We start from the raw sequence: 14,640 nt of genomic DNA, 5'->3' as shown, positions 1-14,640 counted from the left end.
CCCCCCGGTCCTTGCGGCGGATGGACAGACAGTGTCGGTGGTCCCTCTGGCGCAGGGGAAATAGTACTATTTCCCCTGCGCCAGAGGGACCGCCGACACCGACTGTCCATCTGCCGCAAGGACCGGCCGCCGGGGGGAGATACAGCAGTGGCAGCGCCGTGTCAGGCTGGCCGCTGACAAGTACCCCATCTCTCCTCATTAGCCGCAGGGACCCCCCTCCTCCCTCAGCACCTGGGGACAGCTTCCCCAGCGCTGCACGCTGTGGACCCGCTGCGGGTGCCTGGACCCGCAGCGGGACCATTTACACCGCCATTTACAAGGGTCCCATCCGGGTTCTACCCAGGTCAGGACCTGGGTAGAGGACCCGTGTAAATGGACACGGATACCCCCCCATTTACACCGCCGAGGATCCGGGTCTGACCCGCCGCTGACCAGGATTTTTCGGCGGTGTAAAAGGGGTATAATATAGCGCAGCAGATTCCGTTGCGCTTTACAATAGAATAGTTATCAGTCTATCCTCCCCAGTACAAGTAGGACTAATCTTTACAATAGAATAGTTATCAGTCTATCCTCCCCAGTACAAGTAGGACTAATCTTCAGTCACATTGTGACCCACAGAAAGCCGAAACAAATATGGTTTAAGTTTTGAGTATACGGCTGTGAACGTTCCTCAGGTAAGGTGTCCTTAGTAAGGAAAGTAGGACAGTGACAATAGTTGTCATTTTAACAAATGATACAAAAGTCTATTAACGAGGATTTCTTAAGACGTAAATTAAACCAGACTGACATAAGAACTAGTGATCAGATACTTACCGGAGAGGGAGGGTGCTTGCGGAGCTCAGCAGTAAAATCCATTTGCTTATATTGGTCCCCAGTGGATTCTTCTTGAGGTCGTTTAAGGCGGTCATCAGTACAGAAGTGGAAATCTACAGGCTTGGTGACCTGAACAGAGTTCTTCTTCAAGGGTTGGACTATACAAAAGAATTGAGGGGGAACACAGGAGAACTGTAAATCAAATGTGCGCAATATTATTTTAGATCACAAAATGGCATCTCGGACTGCATAGGTGATGGGGCACAATGACCAGACATCCCAGTTGCAATACAAAAAGGGCCACTACATTATAGAGGCAGATTTGCTGTGACCAAGCCGTTCCTTACGACCAGTTGCAATTTGCCATTTTCAGTGGCTTTTTCTGCAGTAGTGGACTTTTTTCTTTTAATATGTTGCAGGGAAATAGACTATTAAAGTCTTAAATCAGAAGCTCCAGAGATTATTATGTTTAAAAGCAAATACAAACCTGCTCCAGCTAATGCAAGCTTCAGAGACTCTTCATTCTTCTTTAGCCTATCAGCCAGCTCCTTCTGAAGTTGTTGCATCTTCTCAAGCTCTTGTTCCTCTGAATTCTTAGCCTTTGAAGTCATAGGCTTTCTCCTACCGGAACATAACATACAGGACAGGCTTATAGTTCTGCTAGAACAAACATATACCCAACCTTCATCTAAAGCAGCATTAGGCCTTGAACCTTAGTAGATAAAACAAATACAGCTATGTATGGTGTGATAAGGAAGCCCTACCTACAGGCAACAAAACACCAGGGGGTAGATTTAGTAAGGGTTGTTTTGTCAGCAATTTCTGATTTATAAAAAATAACAAAAAAAAAGATCTTTGAAATGTTGATGTCAGGCTTCCAGAGCCAGTGCCCATACACATTCTAACTTCCTATTCGTATATAGTCAAAATCAAAAGGTTTTCAGTCCCATTCAATCCTGATGTGCACTCCCCTTTAGTGGCTGTCGTACAGAAAAATAGACTGTGCAGGCAAGACTATATAGTAAAGATCTATACTATAGTCAAAATTGATCAATATTAAAATTGATCTGCAATCAGGAACGGGGTCCACCAAGAAATACGAGGGAGGTGCCCAACGTTTGACCCACTTTATGTCTCCCTCCGGCAGCTAACAAAAATGCAAATCATTTAAAAAAATATTCAGGATTTAACGTCTAAAGTGCTACAAACACAAAGCACACAGTGATCACAAAGAACATACTTCAGAACAGTAGGAGTGGAGGGCAATAACTTGGGCTTCAGTTTTGGAGTCCCTTCAGCAACACTGGTTGAGAGTCCTTTATTGATAGTGGTGTCTGTAGATTTGCATTTGGATGTGGACCTGGAACAGAAGCAGCATGTGTGTTAGAGGTTCAAGGTGTATTACTCTCTGGTAGAAGAGCTCATCTGCCAGAGGCCACCCTTAGAACAGCACAGAATCAGACACTTACAGCTTCTGCCGTTTGGTGGGAGGGTGTTCTTGTTTTGGGATCACCTTCTTTCGCTCAGCTCTGATTTTCGACATTTGTTTTATCCTCTGCTGTGCAGATAGGCGTTTGGAAGACCTTAAAAGAAAGACCAGAATAAGAATTACCCATCAGTAACTGCAATATTTTTCTGTCCTAATGCCAAAAAAACAAGGTATGCACGCGATTAAATATTGTATGGAAAGAGAATGTTAACTTTGATGATTCAGAACGATTGTTGACATATCTAAAAATTTAAATCCCATAACAATTTGTGATGAGGGGTAAACAATGAAATGGATCCTAAGGTGGTGAGGGAGGAGGAATAGGATCAGCAAGAAGAAGGTATCAAGTATATATCCTTATTCTAAAAACAGGTTTAGAGAAATGGTACCCGACTGTGAAACGGGAAGCAATGGCTGTAGTAACCAAATAAGGGTGTGGTCTAGGCTGTCAGGGCTTCTCTCCAGGTACCAACTCAGGTATGTTCCAAGTAGCTGCAAATTTTATATGTCACTGGAGTGAATGTGCTGAGAGCAGTGGCCGGTCAGTCTTTTTAAAGGTTTTTTTTCCCTTCTGCCGCTTCTTGGCATCGCTACACATGGAAATATTTTGTATTTAGATCCTTCATATCCGAGACTGCGACAGACTTGCACAGTCATCCAGGTTTACCTACACCCGTTCAAGAGGAATTGGCAAAACTCCATTCTTCATATTTCAACTCTGGTTTTTGGGACTTAATTGTGCTAAAGAACACCCATGATATGCCACTGGTGAGTCCAGTCGGATAGATTTTATGTGTAGGCTGTTCAATCTCCAGGGTCTTAACCAATGCGCATGGGACCACAGATCGGGTCGGATGTCAAACACATCTGATTTGGCCCGATCGGGTGGAATCAGCCCAAACCGTACTAGCGTATTGGAACCTTTAGATGACTGCGCTGTCATTTTAACGATATAATTGACTACCAAACAATAAGTCTGAATGTTTATAGGGCCTAATTCAGACCAGATCTCTCATCTGCAAATTTGCAGAGGACTGCAAGTAGTTAGCTGCCACCCAGACAGAGCGAAAACCCGCCCTGTGCAAGTCTGCGAATGAATTGCAAAAACCTTGCTTAAGTCGCTATTCACAGCAAATCTAAACACAAGTCACTCGCCATCGAATGATTTTCCCAGTCTGTGCAAATGCGAGCAAGTCTGATCCACAACTATGACAAAGAGACACTGATTGAGTCACACGGCCTCCACTAAAACACCTGGGCACACCTGCCGTCAGGTGTACGCCTCCGGATGCCGACTTCCTGGCCATCAAATTGTAAATAGATATTTTTGCTATTTGGGCTCACACATGCGCACTATCGTCTTAAAATCAATTCAGGTTTACACACAGTCAAGTAATTCTACTAGAAACACTTTCCATATGAACTTTTTTTTGCACTATTAAAAAAAAAAAAAAAAAAAAAAAAAGCTTTCTAAAAACCCTGAAGGAAGGGTAATTGATTTGTATTAAAACAAAATTGTTCCACTATGCAACTATGGAAGCAACCACCACACACACCAGTGAATAGCCGTTCACCGCCCCAGGAGTAGGCTACATACAGTTCTCCCTCTGGTGTGAAACCGGTGAGGCCAGCAAGCCTGTGGTAGGATATGCTAAGAAGTGTAGTTCCAAAGTAGCTGGAGTGGCACAAGTTTATCATCCCCTCCCCAGTCAGGTGATGTTTCAGAATAGGATTTATCATCGGATAGGCCACCCTTATATGTATTTTCAGTATTGTTCACAGTTGTCCTTTACCCAAACAATGTGCACAAAAAACAAAAAAGCCTTCTACAGGTATCACCTTCTGGACTGCGTTTTTGGAGTCTTCTGTTGTTTCTTGGCGATTCCACCACTGAGATTCATAACGCTTTCATCTGTAATAAGAACTCAGGATGTGAGTAGAACAAGTTATACAGGTACAATGGAAATAAGAAGAGATTCTGTGATATTATTACCTGCTTGTATCTGCGATGGGTTACCAAATTCAGATGTTTCTAGGTTTTGATCTGGAGGGACATTTTCTACGTCCGCCACTTGATCTAGTTAGACAATATTAGAGAAAAGGATTTACTGTTAGGTATTTAAAATCATGAGTCCAAAAGGAATACTGGGGTTCATTTAGTACAATAGGGGAGCTAGTGAACAAAAACTTCAACTGGGTCCCCCCCAGTCTAGTCTAGGTAAAACTGTGCCCGACTAACAGACACAGCGCATATTGAAGAGCGATTAATTAAAACACCATGGGTAATAAAAAGAAAAAAAAAAAATTCCATTTATATGGCATTAAGGGCAGTATTCAATGAGAATATTCCCCGTGCATGGCGAGAGTTTTTTCTCTCTCGCCATGCACTCGCCGTGTTTTTGCGGAGATTCTCCATGTTTGGAGATTCCCGTCACGGCACTTTAGAGATTATTCAATGTGACTGAGACTCACCGCCCCTCACGGCGAGTCTCAGCCAATCCGGCGTCATGAGGTGACTGCCGCAGGGAGCCTGAGGACGGCGGGAAGGCAGGGAGATGGAAGTCTCCCTGCCTGCCCTAGAGCGTATGCTATAAACACATGAATAAAATAGCATGCCCTTTCACAGAATAGAATTCCTGATTTTTTTACACCAAAAAAAAAAAAACTTTTATTTTAAAAAGTTCACATTCCACTTCTCCATGAAGAGATGGAGAATTGCTACACGGAGAGACACAGCGAAAATCACTTAGAAAGACCACGAGAAGTGCACGTTGAATAGGGTTGCTTGCTTTTTGAGAGCAAAAGTCTCCGTCCAACGCAAGAAAAGCACAAACTCGCCATAAAACACGGAGAATTTTTCTCATTGAATACTGCCCTAAGAATTAAAGAACATAAACAATAACCATGAATTGGCGTATATTACAGTCTCTCACATAGATTGCTTATTGATATTGGTTCCCGAGTTGACCATTTAACTTTATAACAGTCCCCTCAATTGGCAAAAAGGTACTTGTGTACCATCACGGCGCCCATCGCATCGCAGACCATAAGGCATGCGATGCGACGAGATGTCCCCCGATGTCATACAATGTTAAAATTGTATAGCATTGTATATGACATACAATGCGATTTTAAATTGTATAAGCACCCTAATGGGGGCTTACAATGTTAAATGTACCCCCACTATGAACGTGAAGCGTGGCGAGCCCGCGAGGGGCAGCGGTACGCGTCCTCCGACTTTTTCATACCCACACTATCCACGTCGGCGTGGAGTTGATTTTATATAGTGTGGCGAGCGCAGCCAGAGGAAGCTTAATACATGTAAAGTAATACGCGTCCGCTCGCCACGCTTTGGGCTCAGTGGCTCGCCGCACTAAAATCAACTCCACGCCAACGTGGATAGTGGGGGTATGAAAAGGTCGGAGGACGCGTACCGCTGCGCTCCCCACGCTTCGGGTTCACGTTCATACTGGGGGTGCATTTAACATTGTAAGCCCCCATTAGGGTGCTTATACAATTTTAAATCACATTGCAGTGCATTTGGTGTATTGCATGCGATGATATGGTCTGCAACCAAATATCGTGGGCGCCGTGCTAGTACACAAGTACCGGCAAAAAGTCTCCAACAGTCAATATGATCAGATCTCATGCATCTTAGCCCTGTCTAATGTCCAGAGGGAGTACTTAGGCCCGAGGGGAATAGTCCTAGGTCCAATTTCAGGATAATCCTTTAGTCAGCAGTAGGTCGACCATTAGCACACCAAGAAAAGAATGTCCCCCTTTGCTGCGATGAGACTGGGGAAATGACTTTGGTTCGAACCAGCTTTTCCAACTTCTACCAAAAAAAGGGTATCTCGGGTGCCCTGAGCTCCGTTCCTGCAAGCCAGCTGAGGAGCCCCTAACGGCGATAGGGACACCCCTGGGCTTACACTGAAAGCAGGTCCCACAAAGGGACTGCAAATGAGGGGTTTGAAAGGAACGCCTGACAAGTGAGGCAGCATAACGAAGGAAAGTGGACTTTCTGGCAAAAGCCTTAGAAATTCACGCATCCAATTCCCCACCAAACAGCCAGTCTCTCATAAAGGGAAGGACTTCAACACTTCATTTTGATTCAGTGTCAGCCACAAGGATCTGCATGCCATCGTAGCGTTAATCACGGCCACCTCATTAATAATATCACAAAGGACCCTTGCTGTGTCCTTAACGTTGTAATTTCAACTAGAAACTTATCACCTGACAAGCCACCCTGAAGCTGGGCAGCCCATAAATATACGGCATGCGTCATCCAGCACCCGCCATTAACAGGTCTCTGTGAAACCCCTGCAGCTTTTAGCATGCCGCCGATCTTTCTATCCGCCAGGTCCTTCAGAGCAGTAGGCCCCGGAACCAGCATAACAGTCTTTTTAGACTGCTGAGACAGAGGAATCCACCGCTGATGGGTGCTCCCAACTCCTTCTGCCCTCTGAGGTGAAGGGAAACGTAGACACTGAACACTTCGTGATCTGATATTTTTATGTGGAGTCTCCCAGGCCTGTTTAAGCAGATCATCCAAATCTTTGGAATAAGGGAACATGACACTAGACCTCTTCTATGTGAAGGACTGCTGAGTTTCAGTCTCCTCCGCAGGGAGGTGTAATCCCTAATGGCAACAATAAGTGGTTTGAGGCTCTGTGTAGGACCTTCCTCACTTTGCTGTGAGAGCTGGCTATACTGATCACATATGAGAGTGTTAGCGCGGGAGGGTGAAAACCTGGTGCCGCATACAGTGCATTTTCTCCCCATGATGGAGACAACCGATAGATCGACATACAGTATAATAAAGAAGGGAGAAAGTCTGCCTCCGCCTATATCTAACTATAAGGTGTAGGAGACGGAGCCAGCACACCAGCCAAACAGACCCAGCAGGAATGTAATGGCGCCATCAGTGAAGCATATGCAGATATAGATATATATATTACAGAAAAGTTATGACTGCATACAGTGAGAAATCTATATACAGGTCTAAGCATGCAGCGGGGGAGATACCACTGTACCAGTCTGTAGACTCAGATACTTCTTACACCTTTGCCTGAAATATTAGACAGCAACTGGCAGTAGCTTTCGGATATAAATCGAATTCTGGTAATTCTCCTGCGATAAGTAATGATAATAAAACAAACACAAATTCCTATACACTTCCAGCATTTTCATTCCAGTTTGCAGTGTATTTACTCACCAAACCATGAGTCGACATTATGATCTTCTTCATGGAGAGCGCTGAAGTTAATAAATGTAGTTGGAACATCGAAAGCGTAGTCAGACATAATTATCTCTATATATGTCTACAACGTCTTCCTTTAAAGAGAGAACAAATAAAAAAAAAAATTTAAGTGTGAATTGTGATAAAGCCATAACTGATCAGACAGCAACATTATAAGCTTCATAGTATTGTAAGGTCACACACAAGTGATTGCCGCAAATACAATAGAAACAGGATTTGACAGAATAATAACTGACCCATCTAATCTGGATGCCGTTCCGACAGTGGGGATCCCGACAGTCAGCATCCCAAGTGCCGGTGCTCCGACAGGAGGATCCTGACACATACGGGTTATTCTCCCTTGTGGGGGTCCACGACCTCCATAGAGGGAGCATATAACCTGTGGCGAGCGTAGCGAGGCACCGGCCCGCAGTGTGGCGAATGCAGCAAACCCGCAAGGGGCTTCTATGCGCTCACCCCCATCGGAGCCCTATACCACAACATCTAATCTAAAGGCCCCCATACACTATGCGATTTTCGGCCGATTTCATCCGATTTCGGCCGATAAATCGGGTGAAATCAGCCGAAAATCACATGTGTTTGACATCTGATCTGATGCACGGTCCCGCGCGCATCGGATCACGGCGTCGGACCTACAGAACATAAGATATATCGGCATCTGAGCCATCATGGGTGCTTTTTAGCACCCACGATGTTCAGATCCGATATATCTTTATATACAGCCCTCCTTACTAGCAGCCCCCCCGCATTGACGGCTCCCGGCGGAGGTAGTGCAGGCGGGGACTGCAGGCGTTGCAGAGCAGAGACCGTCGGCGTGGCGGGAGAATAGGAAGAAATCCTATTCAAAAGACCAGGCGGCCGCTGATTGGCTGAGCTCAGCCAATCAGCGGCCGCCAAGTCTTTTGAATAAGATTTTTCTATTCTCCCACCGCGCCGACGGTCTCTGCTCTGCGACGCCTGCGGTCCCCGCCTGCACTACCTCCGCAGGGAGCCGTCAATGCGGCGGGGGGGGGGGGGGCTGCTAGTAAGACAGGGGGGCGCTGCGGGGGACACAGAGTTGGCAGTAATACCCCTTTCATACCAGCCTGAATTCCCGGGTTGAGTCCGGGAACAACCCGGGAATAGCTCTGGTGTGAAAGGTTCCCGGGACAAAATCCCGGGCTAATTTGCAGGCATTCCAACCCGGCTAGGTACCAGGGATACTCCCGGGTCCTTCCCGGACTACTGGCTGGTGTGAAAGGTGCAGGGACATGTCCCTGCTTCCCGTGTTGCCTCTGCTGATGTCAGCTAACGCTGATTTGCTAGCAGGGCAACTTCCTCTTGTGCTGGACGCTCCCAGAGGCAGCAAACAGCGTGCAGGGAGATACAGCGTGCACGTGCTGTGGGCAAAGTGCATTTTAAACCCTGCAAGCAACTTGGGCAAAGTGGGTTTTAACCCCTGAAAGTGTGACTGCCATGTCTTGGACGAATGAAGAGGTGAGGGAGCTGTTAGCCATCAGAGGGGAAGAGGAGATCCGGCGCCAGATTACAGGCACTGTGAAGGATGCCCCTGGCATCGCGGGGCTTCGGCCGCAGCAAGTGGTGAACAAGTTGAAGGGGCTGAAGAAACAATTCCACCGCATACATGACCACAACGGAATAAGAGCGGGGCTGCAAGGCAAGATTGGGTCTTTTACGAGCTGTGCACAGCATGTTTTGGCCACACTGCGCTGAGTGACCCATCAGCCTGTCCTCCTCCAGCTCGGTCACTCTCTCATCGGTGGTTGATGAAGACAATAATCAGTCGATGGACAGTACCCAATCTGGGCCAATATCACCTGAGCCAACATAACCGATACTAGTCCCAGATGACACCGATTTAAACTCCTCCATTAACCATGCAGATGACAGCATAAGCGGCACCAGTGTAGAAACCATCCAAGAGAGTGATGTGCCCGCCACACCCAAGAAAGCTCTCCCTGTGATGCGCACCAATAGTAAGTATTTATCCTTGCTTGAATGTCCTAAACACATGCATTCCAATACACAGTAATGCTGCACTATACGCCACCATAACCGTCCACTGCAAAGTTTGGTGTCGCAGAGTGTATCAAGTGTAGGTGGGAGTAGGCCACAAACACATATGATCATACCACTGCTTTTTCTTATGCCTTTTTCTCCTTCTTTAACTCCCCTTGCAGTATATACAGTTCCACCGTGGAAGCGCAAAGCCACCAAAGTAGAGCTCGCAGCATGGGAAATGACCAGGGTGCTCTGTGAAGAACTGCGCGACATGGACAACAACATGCAGCGACAGGAGGATTCCCGGCAACTCCGTTTCATCGAGGCGGAAAGCAAGCTGCAGCAGACCCCCATAACGCAGATAATGGGTCACCAAGAGCGCATCTTGCACAGCTACCAAGACCGTCAATTCCAGTTCCTGGAACACATCCTGCCTCGCTTTGTGGGTAACACGCTCCCAGCTAGCCAAGGCCCTATTGCCCCTGAGCATAGCTACCAGCCGTATTCCAGAGGTCCATACTATGATCCTCCTAACCCGCCACCATCCTCGCCTGAATACCCTGTATACAGGCAATTGCAATAGGCATTTTAAAATAGTATTGCTGTTTTAAGGGCACATTTCATTTTGAAATAGTATTGCTGCTTTAAGGGCACTTTTGTAGGTAGGGGGGCGGTTGGGTTTTTAGGGTGTTATTTTTTTATTTATATGCTGATAGTTGGGCACTTTATATGCCTGTGCACTTTACAGGTTTAATGTTTACAATGGCCGACAGATGTTTGCTGAGCACTTTTTCAAGTTTACAAAAAAGTTGGCCTGATTCATAAGGTCCTGTTTAGGGGGTGGGGGGGATGTTTAATGCTTGTGGGAGGCGGGAGTGGGATGTTTGATGATTGTGGGGGGTTGTTTGATTTGTGTAATGTGCCTTTATATTTTTTGTATTTATCTTGCACTATTGTGCCTAGAAATAGGCAAAGTTTTATACTTTTATATATGCCTTCTCATTTGTTTTCTTGAAGTAAACAAGGTTAAAACACTACAACCGTTTGGTGTCTAATTTTTAATAATCAATAATGTAATGTGGGCCTAAAAAAGGCCATTGTCAATGATAAATGCAGGGTCAACCCGGGTTTGGTATGAAAGGTACCGACCCGGGTTGTCGCTGCTTCAAAAGCATGTGCGAATGGGTCCCAACCCGGGAATGTCCCTGCTTGTCCCGGGAAAGGAATTCCTGGGTTTGTCTCTGCATTTCTGGTGTGAAAGGGGTATAACAGAGCCGGGCAGGAAAAGCTGTCAGCGCTGGAAAAAAAAAAGCCCATACAATGAATGGGCAGCCTGTGATTGGCTGAGCGATCTCTCAGCCAGTCAGCAATTGGCTGAGAGAGCGCTCAGCCAATCACAGGCTGCCCATTCATTGTATGTATGGGCTTTTTTTTCCAGCACTGACAGCTCCCGCCTCCCCCTGCCCGGCTCTGTCACTGTCCTCCGCACGCTGCCTTAGCAGCGCCCCCCACCAGCAGCCCTGTTCTGCAGCCCCCCCCCACTCCCCGGGTTTACATGTGATAAATAGAGACGATTTATCACATGTAAAAAATGGCACATCAAGTGCCAATCTTAGCAAGCTCCCCCGGGGAGCTGCCGGGGGAAGTCGGGCCTGTATGGGGGCCTTTAGGTGTACACACAAGGATATATTTTAAAACAATTTACACCTTGCCACCCAAACCATCTAGGAGCAGAGGTTTGCAAATTGAGTGCTATTGCAAAGTGGGTGTCCGATGTTGGTGGTCTCTGACCAATTCAAATTATGATACAGGACTTAATAGTTTTTCATAATTTTTAATAAGCAGCATTTGGCCTAGGAGTGCTATGTGCTGTAATTTGAGGATGTACAGGAACCACTGACATATTATGCCCTCCATTTAAAGTCCTGCATTCTCATAGGGCTGCTTCTCACCCATCATCATCATCATCATGCTGGCTCATTGCATCCCCCATCAATGAATGGTTAAGATCTATTCAATACTGGCAGATATTTAAATTGTTCGAAAATATCAGCTTCTGCAACCCTGGCCGTTTTCGCTCTTTAAAAAGTTGAAGCAGCTGCTTAAGTTGCAACAGTTTGTGGAAAAGAGACACGGATTCGCCAATCCAGGTAGTTTCCGAAAGTTAAGAAAAAAAAACAAAAAAAAAACACATTGAATTTCATCTATTCTACGTGAAAACCGCTGATATTTTCGAGGATTGGAAATATCTGCCACATTCAAAAAAAAAAAAAGGTACTTGTGAGTTATCCGGGCTGCCGATTTATAAATCGGGTCGGATCGGGCACATCGCATCGCATGCGACCATCGGATGCGATGCGATGACCCGATTTTTCCATAGGAATCAATGTTAAAATGGACTTTTTGTACAAATTAGCGAGCCCCGCGAGGGGACACAGAATACCGTCGCTTCGCTCGCCACGCTTCGGGCTCGGTGGCTCGCTACAGGTTTATATCCAACTCCATGCCCACTTGGATAGTAGGGGTATGAAAAGGACCCCTTTTTCCCATTGAATTCCATGTTAAAATGGACTCAGTCAATTTTAACATTGATTCCTATGGAAAATTCGGGTCATCGCATGCGATGCGATATCGCATCGCATCTGATTGTATGCCTTAACTTAAGGCATACAATCAAAAAATCGGCAGCCCGGATAACTCACAAGTACCAAAAAAAACAACTAAATAGTAGGCAATAAACAGGTCGGCATCAAAGTCAACACATGAGAAGGTTGACAGTAGTTTTATGTTAATTTGTACATTTCATCCTGTGGACCTCAAATTAGTGACCCACCTACCCTCTCATGGCTCACTTTGGTAGCGCTCAGCATACTTTACTAATCTATTCGCTTCAGGATGGGGGGGGGGGACACACACCTCATGTCGACCATTGCCATAACAATCTTTTGTGTCAGTCTCTAGTCTTGGTTGACCCTGTGCATGTCAGCCTATTGACTGTTTACATACATAGACACTTAACATGAGATAAATGCAAGGGTGATAAAGAGATATAAACGTCCAGCCAATCAGCTCCAGTCCTTACCGACTTTTTCGAACCCTGGGGCAGATGTATGCAGAGTCGTTATGGGGGAGAAGGTATCGATACCGCTTCACACCCAATAACATCCCATTTTCAACCTGAAACAGACACCCGCCTTATTAGCATGTGTCGAGCCCACGTAGTGCAGATCTATACCCCATTAACATCTCGGTTACCTCCCTTGAAGCGCCGGACTCCAGTAACATCCCCCACTGACCAGGCTGAACAGGGGGCTGCTCCTAATGCCCGGGACGGTTGCAGAAAACGCGCTCAACCCTCGGCCCACTCTCACACACGCATCAGTCCCACACACGATACCGGATACCGTACCGCGTTGTACTCGAGTCTCCAGGCCTCGTCACCGATCCGGTTCCGGCTGCTGCTGCTGCTCACCCTCCGCCGCACCCGTACGTTAACAATTTCAAACTAGACGCAAGTTCCAAATTGTCCTATCAGAGTGTCTAACGTCACCGCCCTTCCAATTGGCCGATAAGAAAGAGGCGTCGCGCATGGGATAGTGGGTAGTGTAGTCTCTCCAGGTCTTCATTGCAAACAGTGACTCAGAGAAGAACTACAATTCCCGAACATTCTCGCGGTTGCCCTATTGCGAGGATTTCCGCCCGCCCGCCCACTAAGTATGTTTGTTTTTTGTCTCCTCAATCCTGTGAAATGATGTACTATATACTTATAATTTATTTAGTTATTTATTTATACAGACTGTTACTATCTCAGAGTCCAAATTAATATACATTCTTTTCTCCTAAACTAATTTTAGGCTCCCCAAACTATATTTAGCATTTGCCAATGTGCATTTAGTTTTTCTTCATTTTCAAATTTTGGTACTTGTGTAGTTTCACGGTGCCGCCGCGCGCACAGTCTGTTTGAAACTTGGCAGCCTGCCAGACTCTGGGCGCGTGCCGCTCTAGCTGTTCTCAGAGCTACGTTACCAGCGTGTGCGCGTGCCGCTCTAGCTGTTCTCAGCGCAGCGCTACGTTATCAGCGTAGCATAGCATCTAATTTAATTCCGTCTAAACTCAGCACACCGCTATCAAAGGGGGTGTCCGAAATGCAGACGCTACAATTTAGACGCTTTAGCGTCTGAATCCATATGCACTGTGCAAAACACTCTTAAACCTGTCCACAATGGCACTAGTTGACGCAACAGCTGTCGACCTTGTAAATTCCACTATCCACGCCAACCCGAAGCGTGGCGAGCGGCGGCGGTACGCATCCTACGACCTTTTCATACCCCCACTATCCACGTCGGCGTGGAGTTGATTTTATAAAGTGTGGCGAGCCACCGAGCCCGAAGCATGGCGAGGGGATGCGGATACCTTCACAGGTATCCGCGTCCCCTCGCGGGCTTCACAGGTGTCCGCGTCGCTGCGCTCGCCACGCTTCGGGCTCGGTGGCTTGCTGCGCTCGCCACACTTTATAAAATCAACTCCACGCCGACGTGGATAGTGGGGGTATGAGAAGGTTGTAGGATGCGTACCGCCGCCCCTTACGGGGCTCGCTGCGCTCGCCACGCTTCGGGTTGGCGTGGATAGTGGAATTTACAAGGTCGACAGCTGTTGCGTCGACTAGTGCCACTGTGGACAGGTTTCAATAGTGTACCCCTAGACCCAACTAAATTTAGATGCTTTAGCGTCTAAATTTAGATATACCCCTAGACCCAACTAAATTCAGAGGCTTTAGCGTCTAAGTCCAGAAACCCCGGCTTCTTAGCGGCTAGCAGTTAGTCGGGTTTCAGACGCTTTAGCGCCTAAGTCCAGAAACCCAGGCTTCTTAGCGGCTAGCAGGTAGTCCGGGTTTCAGACGCTAAAGAGTCTAAGTTTTAGCGTCTGCATGGGGGACACGACCCCTTCGTAGCGGCTAGCAGGTAGTCGGGTTTCAGTCGCTTTATCGTCTGAATCCTGACTCCCCCTTCTTAGCGGCTTGCAGATAGTCCGGGTTTCAGACGCTTTAGCGTCTAAATTTAGCGTCTGCATGGGGGAA

The 14,640-nt window shown here is 46.7% G+C and overlaps 1 protein-coding gene across 4 annotated transcripts in view; it reads right to left on the bottom strand.

The window, feature by feature from the left end:
* Nucleotides 1-13,124, bottom strand: part of TPX2 (TPX2 microtubule nucleation factor) — a 29,469-nt gene extending 16,345 nt beyond the window's left edge. For 2 of the 4 annotated variants that reach the window (XM_083146611.1, XM_083146614.1), the window contains exons 1-8: nucleotides 12,973-13,124; nucleotides 7,518-7,636; nucleotides 4,296-4,379; nucleotides 4,142-4,214; nucleotides 2,283-2,396; nucleotides 2,054-2,173; nucleotides 1,301-1,434; nucleotides 814-971 (exon numbers count right to left, since the gene is read on the bottom strand). In XM_083146611.1, coding sequence (XP_083002737.1) covers nucleotides 814-971; nucleotides 1,301-1,434; nucleotides 2,054-2,173; nucleotides 2,283-2,396; nucleotides 4,142-4,214; nucleotides 4,296-4,379; nucleotides 7,518-7,605 — 771 coding nt within the window. In that variant the 5' untranslated portion in view covers nucleotides 7,606-7,636; nucleotides 12,973-13,124. Of the gene's footprint in view, nucleotides 1-813; nucleotides 972-1,300; nucleotides 1,435-2,053; nucleotides 2,174-2,282; nucleotides 2,397-4,141; nucleotides 4,215-4,295; nucleotides 4,380-7,517; nucleotides 7,637-12,645; nucleotides 12,741-12,818; nucleotides 12,923-12,972 lie in introns of those variants that run through there. The other 2 variants (XM_083146612.1, XM_083146613.1) reach the window with 2 other exon arrangements.
* Between the last annotated feature and the right edge of the window lie 1,516 nt (nucleotides 13,125-14,640).

Source organism: Crinia signifera, chromosome 6 (assembly GCF_055691185.1).
Source record: "Crinia signifera chromosome 6, ASM5569118v1, whole genome shotgun sequence".
In the NCBI taxonomy this organism is placed as follows: domain Eukaryota; kingdom Metazoa; phylum Chordata; class Amphibia; order Anura; family Myobatrachidae; genus Crinia; species Crinia signifera.
The sequence above is the reverse complement of the archived record's forward strand: the minus strand, read 5'-3'. Positions and strand labels throughout refer to the sequence as shown.